We start from the raw sequence: 14,199 nt of genomic DNA, 5'->3' as shown, positions 1-14,199 counted from the left end.
CTTGAGCTGCAGTGGCCCAGTAGGGGAGGGGCACAGGCACACAAAGTTTCTGACCATAGAGAATCAGAGTTCAATCAGACTTCTGTTTTCGATTTAAAAAGGAAGCGGGCTGTGGTTACTTACAGGCCAGCCAGACTGAGAACGAGTCTAATCATACCACCTGGTACCCCCTGTAGCTTGGATCAGTGTGTCCTGGAAGCAGTACTGCACGTTAAGAAGGAGTTAAAAGCCAAGAAATAGGTGGTCAAGATGAGCAGGCAGAGAAAGCACAGACCATTGAGAGCTCCTTTGGTGGCAAGATAGATCAGAATACACCCTCAGAAGAAGATAATAACAAAGTCAAAGCCCCTATATCCAAAGCTTCCAAGAAAAATAGGAATTGATCTTAGGCCATGGAAGTGCTCAAAAAGGACTTTGAAGATAAAGTAAGAGGAGTAGAGGGAAAAGTTAGAGAGGTAGGAGAAAAAATGGAAAGAGAAATAAGAGTGATGTAGGAGGGTCATGAACAAAAAGTCAACAGCTTGAAAAGCCAAATTGGCCAAATGGAAAAGGAGGTACATAAACTGTCTGAAGAAAATCATTGCTTAAGAATTAGGATAGAGCAAATAGAAGCTAATGACTTTATGAGAAATCAAGACACAATAAAGCAAATCCAAATGAATAAAAATGTAGAGGGCAATGTGAAATATCTCCTTGGAAAAATAGCTGACCTGGAAAATAGATCCAGGAGAGATCATTTAAAAATCTTTGGACTACCTGAAAACCATGATCAAAATAAGAGCTTAGACATCATCTTCCAAGAAATTGTCAGGGAAAATTGCCCTGATATTCTAGAAGCAGAAGGTAAAAATAGAAATTGAAAGAATCTACCAATCACATCCAGAAAGAGATCCCAAAAGGAAAACTTACAGGAATATTATAGATAAATTCCAGAGATCTCAGGTCAAGGAGAAAATACTGCAAGCAGCTAGAGAAAAGGAATTCAAATACTGTGGAGCTACAGTCAGGATAACCCAAGACCTAGCAGCTTCTCCATTAAAGGTCTGGCGGCATAGAATATGATATTCCAGAGGGCAAAGCAACTGGGATTACAACCAAAAATCACCTACGCAGCGAAAACTGCTTATAATTTTTCAGGGGAAAAAATGGGACTTAAATGAAAAAGAGGACTTTCAGGCATTCATGATAAAAAGACCTGAACTGAATAGAAAATTTGACTTTCAAATACAAGTCAAATACATAAAAAGGTAAACAGGAAAAAGAAATAATGAGAGATAAAATAGTACTATGTCATAAGAAATGACAAAAAATGAATTCAAAGAAACTTGGGAAGATTTTGTGAATGGATGTATATAACTTATTATTAACAAAGCTACAGAAAGATTCAAACTAAAGCCCCTCACAACATAGTTTGATCCTTTCTGTACAGCCTAATTATAACTTACTCCTTTAAAAAAAATTTTTTTTTTTGGCGGTGCAATGGGGGTTAAATGACTTGTCTAGGGTCACACAGCTAGTAAGTGTCAAGTGTCTGAGGCTGGATTTGAACTCAGGTCCTCCTGAATCCAGGGCCATTGCTTTCTCCACTGTGCCACTTAGCCGCCCCACTTATTCCGTTTTAAAGGTCTAGCTAAACTGGCTTTCTCCCTGTTCTTTTCAAATGCTATTCCCATTTCCCACTTCTCTGTTTTTACACTGGCCATCCTTCATCCCTGGAACTCAGATTTGTCGTTTTTTATGGCTTAATCATTTGTCACAATTTGTTCAGTTTTTTTCCAGTCCATTATAATTTAATTCATTTTTTTTTTGCCACCACAAAAAGAGATGCTATGACATTTTTGTTACATAAAAGACCATTTTTATCATTCTTTATTTTTCTTTTCCCGTAACCTTCATTCATGTATCTAGTAGTGGGTTTTATGGACCCATGAGTATGAAGAGTCCACTGACTTTTTCTCAGTGCATATATTTACCCTAACTCATGATTATTCAGATCTATGCCATTTTCTTAGAGAAATAGGGTATCTTTTTTCTGCATTAAAAAAACTTAATGCCTAACAACTTTTTAGATCATATCATTGAGGTTACAGAGAAAGGAAACAACATGCCTTTTTTCTATTTAGTTTAAGGCAAGTCAGCTTATATTGACTTTGAAATGTATTGTGGGGCGGCTAGGTGGCTCAGTGGATAAAGCACCGGCCCTGGATTCAGGAGTACCTGAGTTCAAATCCGGCCTCAGACACTTGACACTTACTAGCTGTGTGACCCTGGGCAAGTCACTTAACCCCCATTGCCCCGCAAAAAACCAAAAACCAAAACAAATAGCAACAAAAAAAGAAATGTATTGTGAACCAGATTACAAAATAGATATTTCCATCTTGTTTTCCTAGATTATTTTGAAAAAAAAAAAACTACTAGAAGACTAGAAAACAAAGTAAAGTTTACCATAATCCTTGGGAAATATGGCTAATGTCACAGGATATTATTATTGAGAAGTTTTGGTTGAAGTTTGTAGAATCAGAAGTTATACAATTAGTGATACTTTGCTTTAAAAATACTCATATTTATAAAAGACTAGTTTACAAAGTGGCCAATATCATGTGAGGTAGGCAGGATTAATATTTATTTATTTTTCTCTCTCTCTTTTTTTAAGTGGATCTAGGATTTAATCAATGTAGAAAGCTCCTCCCTAGGTGCATTCTCTATTGGTACTTTCTCTGTAATTTATAATTTTAGAAAGTTCAATGGGGCACTGAGAGATTAAATGACTTGTCTAGTGCCTCATAGCCAGGATGTATCAGATATGGGACTTGCACCCAATTCTCCTGTAACCCACACACTCCTATGTTGTCTCTCATTGTAGTTTTAAATAATGAGCAAATAGAAGTCACACCACCCTAGTAAGTGGCAGCTTCATAGTTTAGTGCTCTTTCTACTGCACTGTGCTGTTGGAGAGCCAATCTCCTTAAAAAAACCCTAAAAGTTTAAGATTCTCTCAATTCTCTCTTTTTACAGATATGGACATATGTTGATTAAAAGAATTTCTTATAATCCGTGGAGCAGTTAGTGCTTTATGAAGATGGGATTTGGAAGTGACCTGAAGAATTCACACGATGCACTGTTAAAATTGCAAGATTGGGAATTACGACTCTTGGAAACGGTCAAGAAGTTTATGTCACTGAGAATAAAAAGTGATAAAGAATATGCATCTACTTTACAGAATCTCTGTAATCAAATTGACAAGGAAAGTACTGCCCACATGAATTATGTTAGCAATGTATCCCAGGTAAGAAAACAATTTTACCATTTGGGAGTACAGAAAATTAAAAATGTCTTAAGTGTAATAATTATAATTAAATCAAAAAGATCCCATTTTAACATGGATCTTTGTTGTTTCATCTCTTGTAATATATCTGTTCTCTGGTTTATTGAGTCCTACTGCTATTTAGATTCTGGTATATTTATACATCATACCTAGGTTTTTTGAAAGACACAGTGTATTAATTATAATTTTAGTGTTGTATATTCTGTCAGTTCTTTAGTCAGAGTAGAGATTTCCTTTGCTCCTACATCAACTGTAGTATGAATCTACAATAACAGTGTATTAATGAACTGTCCAAAGTTGCCAAATAAATTAAGAAAGAAAATAGTTTTATAACTTGAGGTCATCTTGTCAAATAAGAGCCAGGGCCAAACCTATACTTGTACTTGAACTATTTTTTTTTTTTTGGCAGGGCAATGGGGGTTAAGTGACTTGCCCAGGGTCACACAGCTACTAAGTGTCAAGTGTCTGAGGCTGGATTTGAACTCAGGTCCCCCTGAATCCAAGGCCAGCGCTTTATCTACTGTGCCACCTAGCTGCCCCTCTGTGCTTGAACTATTTTTATGATTCTAAAGAATTAGAGACGAAATCTATATCTGATAGCAGATTTCCTGAGTTTTACATTTTTCCATTTATTATTATGTTGCCAAGTTTAGTGATAGTTTTTAAATGATGTAAATTTTAAAAAATCCATTTTTAATCCATTTGAACAGTTGAAAATATACAATTCTTTGTTTTGGGATACAGATAGGACTTGTACAAGTCTACCAGTAGAAAGTACCATTTTACATATTCATATACATGAGAGATTTTTATTATTTTCTGCATGGAAACAGTACACCATTATATTCATTTGGGAGATAGAGATTTCTGCATACAAGGGATCAGGTCACAACCACTCCTAAGTAACCTAATACTTTCTGCCTGATTATTAAGGTTCTCAAATATTTCAGCTATGATGTCTGTTAGTATCAGGTGAAGGTGTTTGGGTGTTTCTGGCTGAGATACTGTGCCATTTCTATTACTTTATTGGTTTTTTTGTTTTTTTTTGCAGGGCAGTGGGGGTTAAGTGACTTGTCCAGGGTCACACAGCTAGTAAGTGATAAGTGTCTGAGGCTGGATTTGAACTCAGGTTCTCCTGAATCCAAAGCGGATAAAGCTGGTGCTTTATCCACTGCGCCACCTAGCTGCCCCCATTTCTATTACTTTAAAGAGTTTGGGCCAGTTGTAGAGATTTTTAAAAATTCTTGTGAAAGACTTTGCTCTTACCCAATAACTGTCATCCAGTGATTTGACTCTGTAAGGCAAAACTGGCACAACCTTTAGACATTTCATGGATAGCTAACTAAGAAAGCAAGGGGTCATTTTACTTGATATATTTACTCATACTTTTAACATTAAAAAAAAGATTTTATTGATATCTTTTGCTTTTACATTAGTCCAAACTTACAAAATGACTGTGCTTGTTAGTGTATGTGACTTTCTCCTCTAGTCATCCTTTGCCTTTTCAAAGAGGAGAGTGTTTCATCATCTCTTCTGTGGGACCAAAGTTGTCACCACAGTTTTTCTGACTGAGGCTGCCTTTAATATCATGTGTATTGCATTATTGGAATCTCTGTGCATAGAATTTTCCTGGTTCTGCCTATCTTACTTTGCATCAGTTCACACAAGTATTCTCACATTTCTTTTAAATCCTCATTTGCTATTTCTTATGACAACATAGTGTCTTATTACATTCATGTACCACATTTTGTTCAGTCATTCCCCATTTTTTAGCCTCTTTGTGTACATTTTTTAGCTATAACATAATCATTCATGCATTTTGTGAAAATATTTTTCTATAATTATATGTATTGTAGATGATTATTTATATATATTTATATGATTATATATTTTGTTACATAAGCTAATTTTCTTTATTCTTCTATACTACCAGCTATACCACTAAGAACAAATATTAAAAGAAATTTAAAAACAAAAACCAGAAACCTCCCAGCTATCACTTTCATCTAGACTTTTATAACATTACAAGATTTAGAGCTTCTCAGTAGACAATCACAACTTCATGAAGCTTACATGAAAACTAGGTTTATTACAAAAGAAATGAACATGTGTGTAGAACCCAAAGAGTTTGCAATCCATACAAAAATTTGCATTTTTATAACAGCAAGACAAAGGAAAGAAGAGATTAAAAAAAAATCTCCACCTAAAAGGGCAAGGTCTAGCAGGGGGAAAGAAGCAGTAAAGGTGGGAAAAGGACAAAACCTTTCTCAAAGGTGAGGAGCAAGACTATTGTAAATGCTGCATTCTTTTTCTTTGGGAATTGCTACACTATGAAGATAGGATAGTCTGCTTATCTACACAGATCCTAGTTGCACAAGCAGTTTCTCAGCCTAGTGCAGACTGACTGGTGCCTTTCTTTTATTTTATTTTTGGGCAGGGCAATGAGGGTTAAGTGACTTGCCCAAGGTCACAGAGTTAGTAAGTGTCAAACGTCTTGAGGTTGGATTTGAACTAAGTTCTTCCTGAATCCAGGGCCAGTGCTTTATCCACTGCACCACTTAGCTGCCCCTGGTGCCTTTCTTGACTCCCAAGTACACTTATGGAGTCTAGTTTGGGATGTAAACAACAAATAATGTCAGTGAGGGGCTTCTTCCTTGACACATTCAGGGTCTCCTGCATGCTCTGAGTACAGTGTTTCAGCAAAATACTGAAACTCAAAAGGACAAGTTCAGGGGACCCCTTAACAGTAGGATGAGGAAGAAATGGTCCACATAAGAGGCACCAGACAGAATGTAAGAACTGTGCTAGCACTAAAACAAGAACCCCTTAACAGTCCTTCAGAAGCTATCAAAGACTTTCAAAAACATCTAATCAAGCTCCTTGGTTTTACTGATGAGGATCCAAGTTCAGGGAGTTGTAGTTAGATGTTCCATAGTGCACAGAGTGTTGGGCCTGAAGCCAGGAAGACCTAAGTTCAAATGTGGCCTCAGATTCTACTAGCTGTATAACCCTGGGTAAGTCACTTAACTGCTCTTTGCCTCAGTTTCCTTATCTGTAAAATGGGAATAATAATAGCACCTACCTCCCATGGTTGTGTTGGGTTTTGAGATAATTGTTAAGCACTGTGGGTCCAAAATTATCCAATCTGCAAGAACCACTGAGACAGAGCTTTGAGCCAATAACTATTTTTTTTTTTTGAGAGGCAATGGGGGTTAAGTAACTTGCCCAGGGTCACACAGCTAGTAAGTGTCAAGTGTCCGAGGCCAGATTTGAACTCGGGTCCTCCCGAATCCAGGGCCAGCGCTCTATCCACTGCACCACCTAGCTGCCCCCTGAGCCAATAACTATTAAAGGCACTCAATTTCCAATTCCTTGCCACCACAAAAAGAGCAGCTGATAAATGTAATTCTTATAGTAATATTAGTTAACTAGACTGACTAGGAGAAATATGGGATGATAGTTAATGCAGATAGATGGATAAACTGAATTTTTTTTTGAGGATGAGGGAGATATGGGCATGTTTGTATACAATAGGGAAGCAGCCAGGAGATAAAGGATGAAGATACATGGGAGAATGAGAATGATAGAGGAGGATATGTGCTGGAGAAGCCAGGATCGGATGGAGTTTACTTTGCAAGGAAAAGGACTGCCTCTTTATGTGAGACAGGAGTGAAGGAGGAGATAGTGGCAGAAGGAGTCTGGGTGATGTGGGATGAGGAACAGGGGAAAGAGAGAGCTCTTGGCAAATGGCCTCAGGTTTTCCATGAACCATGGAGTAGAGTTCTCAGCTGAGTGAGGGGAGGAGGTGTGGAAAGTTTGAAGAAGGATGAAAAGAGATAGCAAGTCTATAAGGATGTGAAAAAAGGTTTGACTTCGCTTAGTGAAGACCCAGTTGTGATTATGTAGCACTCATTTTTTATTTGATTAAATATTTGATAAAAATATTTTATTATCACCATGTTTTGTGATGTTCTTCAGCTTTGTTCAATAACATGCTGAAGTGTGGAGGCATGTTGGGAGTGAATCCAATATATTGTGGCAATGATCAAAAGTTAAGTCTTGGTAGGGCAGTATTGATGATAGGATAAAGGACTTGAGAGAAGAAGATAGCATAGACTTGAATGGGTTCACCAAGGGGTCAAGATGGGGAAGGGAGGACAGAGTGGCTAATGCAAGGTAATAGCCTAGGAAATGACCGAGGGGTTGAAGGATGGGAGATCACTGTGAGCCTGAAGAACACGTTTTGGTATTGTAAAGCAGAGGTAGAGGTGAAATGGCAACAAATTGTGATCTGATAAAGGAATTCCAAAGGCTACAAACATGGATATGGTTAATTTATGAATGTTGGCAAGATAAATGTTATGACTATCCCTATGTGTAGTTGTGGTGAAGTAGAGGTCATGCAAAGTCAGTCAGTTAAGGAAATGGAAGGTTATCAATGTGTATGTTGAAGTCCCTTAGTATAAAGTTAGTAGTTGGGGAGAAAAGATTGTGAGCCAGGCATTGACCTCATTGAGTAAAGAAGGGGAGTCTCCTAGAGATCTTTAGACAACCACTGTCAGAATTTTGATTGGGTGGTAGTTATGGACTGAATGAACTCAAAAGAGAAATATTTACTGAGTGATGACAGTAGAGGAAGAGCTAGAAAATGGCAGTGGAGAGGAAGGAGTTTTCCAACATTTCCACCAGGAGAATGAGTGAAAACCATTGTTGGGAATGGTGGCTGGAAAGATGGAAGAAATGAGAAAGGAAAAAATTTAAGATGAAAGCAAGTATTCCAGGGAACACAAGTTAACTTTAGAGTTGGGCATTGAGTTGAGCAGTTCCCCATTAGATGTGATCAAAGGATATAAAGAGTTCTCAAAAGAATTGAAAACTATTAATAACCATATGAAAGAATGCTGCAAATCACTTTTAAGAATTATGTAAATCAAAACAACCTTACAATACCCAGCAAATTTCAAAGATGGTTGTTGATAGACAGGCATACTTATGGATTATTTTAAAGCTTTGAGTTGTTGGAAAGCAATTTGGAATTAAACAAATGAAATGAAGAAAATGCCCTTATCTCTTGACCTAGAGATTCCATTGCTAGGCATATTCCTTACAGGGGCCAAATTTTAATTGGGGAGTGTTAATTAGGCAGCTCACCACAATCTTGGGGCAAGGAAGGAGATTAACAGCCTCTTTCAAAACCAACAGGGTTTATTAACAAGAACGAATTTAAAACACAAGTAAGGGGGTGGGCGGCTAGGTGGTGCAGTGGATAAAGCACTGGCCCTGGATTCAGAAGGACCTGAGTTCAAAGCCAGCCTCAGACACTGGACACTTACTAGCTGTGTGACCCATGGCAAGTCACTTAACCCCCATTGCTCCACAAAAAAAGAAAAACAAAAAAGAAAAAACAAAAAAACACAAGTAAGATTAGTAGAATTAAGGACAAGGGGAAAAAAAGGAATGGGGAAAGGAAAATTATACGACCTGTGATTGCACCACCACCCGGGGCTCAGCAGAGCACACAGCTTTGTCTCTTCTCTTTCTAGCTCATACACTAGAATGGTGAATCTCCTCCCTTCTCCTTACCAGCAACCCCCTCTCCCACAGGAAACAGGGTGGTCACACACACACACAGCCGGAAGCTAATTGGCTGGCAGCCCTGATTGACAGAATTAACAGTTGTAGAGAGGCCAGCTTCTGTACACCAAAGGTCACCTGACTGCCCTCATCCAGATTCCCATCATTATAATTTTACCAGGCCCACGTAGGCATCGGCAAGTGGTGGTGATGTGAGCTGCCAGCACTGTGTCGATGGCTATAGCCAGTGGGTGGAGTACCAGCCAGTGTACCAGTGGTTCCAATCCTAGCCAAAAGATGGGGTCATAAAAATCTCAAATCACAATTAATTCTTTACATCCTCAAGAGCTTGTTGACAAAAAGAAAGGCTTCATATACTCAAAAATGTTCATAGCAGCTCTTTTGTATTACCGAAGACCTGGAAACCAAGTAGATGTTATGTCTATTGGTTGTGGAATAGTTAAATGAATTGTGTTACATGAAGGCAATGGAATATTATTATCCTGTAAGAAACTGAGGAAGATGAATATAGAGAAGCATGGGAAGGAAAATGAAAGACTTAGAAGAACTGATGCAAGTTGAACAAAATATAGTCAGTAATACAATTTAACAGGGCAACAATATAAATGCACAGAGCAATAGTAAAACAATGGGAACTTGTATACAGATGGGAGATTTAAAATTGGATACAAGAGCATTAAACTCCCTTTTAATCTTTCCCTTATATATCCCCCAGACCAGTAAGTTAAAGAAGCCTCTGAGCTTTAGTTAGAGCTTTTATTGTTTGGGAATTATTTAGCCAACAAAACAAGGTGATGTTGATTAGAGAGATAGGAAAGTAGAAATACAAACAAGTAGTCTTAGGTGTAAGCTTAGTCTATATTCTGTATAGAACTCACCAAAAACCCAAGGCCACCTCTGAGGTTGAGAACCGCATCAAGCATGTGCTGTTACGGAGAACCGGGCCTAGTCGAACCTGAGTCAGCGTCTGTGTGTGCAGAGCAAGCCAGCAGGCAAGGAGAGCGAAAAAGAGACATTACTTCCATTCTCTCCTTGCCTTTAAGCTCGCATCCCGGAAGTGGAGTGCTTAGCAGACACATGGTCTCCTCCCCGAAAGGGTGGTCCTTCAAAAAACTGGCGTCTTTCAGTTATCGCTCCGACTATTAAAAAACTTTAACTTTTTTTACCACACAGAACAAGCTGACCCCAGAAAGAATTATTAGAAGACACATCCCCTTGTTCCTTTGTAGAAGTCAGAGTTCATAGGTGTGGAACACTATATATAATGCGAGAGTTTTTCAGTATGCTTATTGAATTTGCTAAATATTTTTCTCTTCTACTTAAAAATACATTTGTTATAAAGGATAGCTGGATGGAAAATCTAGGCCATATAAAAGTAAAAGATACTAATAATAGCTTATTTTAACAAAAAATAGAAGCAACTCATGTAAGCAAGAATGTTTATAACAGCTCTTTTTGTTATAGCAATAAACTGGAAACTAAAGGGTTACCTCTCAATCAGGAAATGGCTGAAGAAGCTGTAGAATATGAATGTATGGGAATATTATTGCGTTATAAGAAATGACAAAAGGTTTAGTTTCGGAGTAAACTGGAAAGGATTGTGTGAACTGATGCTGAGTGAAGTGAAGTGAAGCAGAAACCAGGTTACAATTTATACGATAATAGCAACATATTCAAAAACAAAAACAAAATTTGTTTGGTGTAGTGAACTATGAATCCAGAGGACCTATGGTAGAACATGCTACCTATTTCGTGACAGAGGGATGATAGACTCAAAGCACATTATGAAACATACATATCTGGACATGTTCAGTGTGGGAATTAGTTTTGCTTGATGGTGTATATTTATTACAATTATTTTATTTCTCCTCTTCCTTTTTAGATGTATGACTCTATGTATGGAAGAAAAAATTAAGGGAAGCTAGTAAAAAGGTTGCCAAAAAACAGAAAGAAAAGATAGATGAGAGAGTCATTGAAGCAATTTAAAAGATGCATAGAAGAGAACAGAAAGAAGCTCAGACCAACAGGACAGCCTTGAAAATGATATTTTAATTTATTATATATGTAAAAGGATAAGCAAACTATATGTAATAGAGATTCAAAATTTCATGTACAATCTTTTTTTGTTTTACTTGCATATGGAAATCCCCATTTTATTTCATTTTTGTTAGGTTCAAAACTAAAAAAAGAAATATTAAAAAAAAGAAAAATTAAAAAAAACCCAGGCCATTTTTTCAGGGAAGTAAGTCACTTAACCCCAATTGCCTCACTAAACAAAAACAAAAACAAAAACAAAAACAAAAACAAGTTTATGCAGCCTCAAACTAGTTTCCAAATAGATTCGTTATATTCTTTTTTTTTTTAAGTGAGGCAGTTGGGGTTAAGTGACTTGCCCAGGGTCACACAGCTAGTGTTAAGTGTCTGAGGCCGGATTTGAACTCAGGTACTCCTGACTCCAGGGCCAGTGCTCTATCCACTGGGCCACCTAGCTGCCCCCATTATATTCTTTATGCAGAGCACATATTAGATGTTTCATAGTATCAAAGATGTAGAGTAGGAAATATCTTAGAGATAATCTGGTCCAACCAAATGATATGGGGGAGAAACCGATATGAGAAAGCATGTGGGTCCTTAGGATTCCTCTGTAAAGAATTACACTCTCGCACAAGAACTAATTAGGAATAAAAGAACAGGTTTATTGGGGTACAAGAGAAACCGGCTGGGAGGAAGGTTTTGCCTGAACAAAATGCTTTCCTTCCTGACTAGCTTGAGGAGTGCCATTTTATAGGGTTTAGATGGAGTGGGTAAGAGTCTCTTATTGGTGAGGGGCTGGTGGTCTTCCCGAGTTGCCCTGGGGTAGGAAGAATCCCTAGTGAGCGATCTGGCGGTGGGTGTCAACTTTGTCCTGATGGGTCTAAGCAGTCTGCTGATGGGCGGTTCCAGGTGGTCTTCTCCTGGATTACCTCATTCCAGGTGCTTAGGAGGACTGGAATGTAGGGTGATGGTCCTGGAGCATGCTCAGTTCAATCTGGTGCCACGTTTATCTCTGTTGGGTGTGTGTGTGTGTGTGTGTGTGTGTGTGTGTGTGTGTGTGTGTGTGTGTGTGTGTGTGTGTGTGTGTGTCCTTGATTAAGTTCAAGGAGAGACCTACTTGATTTTAAGGGAAAACCCCTGAGGTTTCAAGGAGAAAGTTCCTTGAACTCCCCAGAGAACTGTTGGGGTAACCGGTGCCCATAATCCTCCCATGACACAAATAAAGATAAGTAGAGAAGATTGAATTTGAATCCAGTTTCCATTAATGCTAATAGAAGTATTCTAAAGCAGTGTCATATATTAGACAGAATGCTGGACTTGGAGTCAGGAGACTTGTGTTCACTTGAAACTGTTATTATAGGGAAGGCATTTAACATTTCAGAGCTTCATTTTGATATGGTGGGAAGTGGGGTATGGGGTTGGGGTTCTTGGGAATTCCCTTTTAAAGAATTACACCCTCTTGCACACAAAAGTAGTTAGAATAAGGTGGTAGTTTATTTAGGAGCAAGGGAAGGGAAGGGGGGGGAGGGAAACCATGAAAGAAATCCTTGGACTTCTCATGGGGAGACAGGCACAAAGCACATGGCTCAGAGGTACCAAATCTCCTCGAACAGGAGACTGGAAGGTACTTTTATAGAGGGCTAATGGGGGTGGACCATCTGCCCATGAAAAGTTCCTTTAGTGAGAGAGGACCACCCCCCACTGGTGGTAGCTGGGGGAGTTGGGTGAGGAGTGGAGGACCTTCCCCCACTGGTAGTGACTAGAGGAATTGGGTGAGGGGTGGCTATGGATCCCTCTTCAGAACGCAAAGGCCCCAGCCACACCCAAATTTATCTCCCCAGGGTAAGGGAGACCAGAATGAAGGGTAGGAATCTGAAGCTAGCTCAGTCTGATTTGGTTCTGCTTATCTCTCTAGGCTTTATCTGTCCTCTGGTTTAGTTTCTCAAGGAAGGTTCCTTGATGTGCCCCAGAGAACTTCTGGGGTGCTCTGAACCCCATGACAATTTTCTTCAAATTTAAAATAGGGATAATAATACTCGTACTACACCCCCTCTTCCTTCCCCCTACCCCCGAAGGATTTTAGTGCTTGGGCAAACCTTAAAGTTCTATAAAAATTTGTGCTTTAAAAATTGTGCTAAACTGTGTTTTCTAAAATTATTGCTACTTATATATTAATGGCTATTGCACCCATTTTGGCAGTATTTATTATTAATTAATATTATATATTAGTAAAGTATTGATCCCGTGTCTCCCTAACTTCCTCATAGCTTCAGGCTTTCAGGTCTACATACCTAAGAGTGCACACCAAGAGACAGCATTCTGAGCTAAGGGAGTGGGTCCAGGAAGCCAAGAGAGCAAAAAAGACTGACCCTGGTGTGGCCAGGGGTTTTATCCACTTTAGATTGATCTAAGCTTTGATTGGCATGACTTGAGGGAGGTCTAAAGAGAATACAAAAAGGTCTCCAGCTTTTAAATGTGCTTCTTCCCCTAGCTAAACAAAAGAATAAATCTGCATTTTCTTTGTTTCCCTGGGCTCATCCCAGGTAGGAAGTGAATTTTCTGGGGTGAGAGGGAGAGAACAACTAAACGGATCTCTGGATCTTTCCTAGAAATCCATTATTAATAATTATTTTCTCATAAATGATTATTATTAGATGTCAAGACCAGATTTCTAAAAAGAAGAAAATCCTCATGATTTTTGTTTTATTGACTGGCATTTTTACTTTTCTTTTTATGCCTGTTTATAATCTATACTGTAGCAGCAGCTGTGTCATAGGGGACAGAGAGCTGGTCTTGCAGCCAGGAAGATTTGGATTCAAATTCACATCCCATCTCCAATACATACTGAAAGGGACCCTGGGCAAATCACCTAACCTCTCATTACTCCAGCTGCCTAGGAATATAGGTTGCAGACAAAATGTCAACCTATATTGGTATGAGATATTTTCTCATCAGGGAGTTCTTTTCTACCATAAAAATAGATCACAGTGATGTGGTGGGAAAATGGGGTACGGGTTCTTGGGAATTCCTCTTTAAAGAATTACACCCTCTTGCACACAAAACTTAGTTAGAACAAGGTGATAGTTTATTTAGGAGGAAGGGAAGGGAAGGGTGGGGGGAGGGAAACCATGAAAGAAATCCTTGGACTTTTCATGGGGAGATTTGGCATAAAGCACATGGCTCAGAGGTACCAAATCTCCTTGAACAGGAGACTGGAAGGTACTTTTATAGAGGACTGATGGGGG

At 38.7% G+C, this 14,199-nt stretch overlaps 1 protein-coding gene across 6 annotated transcripts in view; it reads left to right on the top strand.

The window, feature by feature from the left end:
* Nucleotides 1-14,199, top strand: part of FER (FER tyrosine kinase) — a 284,636-nt gene that overhangs the window by 40,998 nt on the left and 229,439 nt on the right. For all 6 annotated transcript variants that reach the window (XM_043975821.1, XM_043975819.1, XM_043975820.1 and 3 more), the window contains one exon: nucleotides 3,016-3,286. In XM_043975821.1, coding sequence (XP_043831756.1) covers nucleotides 3,074-3,286 — 213 coding nt within the window. In that variant the 5' untranslated portion in view covers nucleotides 3,016-3,073. The remainder of the gene's footprint in view (nucleotides 1-3,015; nucleotides 3,287-14,199) is intronic.

This window comes from Dromiciops gliroides, chromosome 1 (genome assembly GCF_019393635.1).
Source record: "Dromiciops gliroides isolate mDroGli1 chromosome 1, mDroGli1.pri, whole genome shotgun sequence".
NCBI lineage: Eukaryota > Metazoa > Chordata > Mammalia > Microbiotheria > Microbiotheriidae > Dromiciops > Dromiciops gliroides.
The sequence above is the reverse complement of the archived record's forward strand: the minus strand, read 5'-3'. Positions and strand labels throughout refer to the sequence as shown.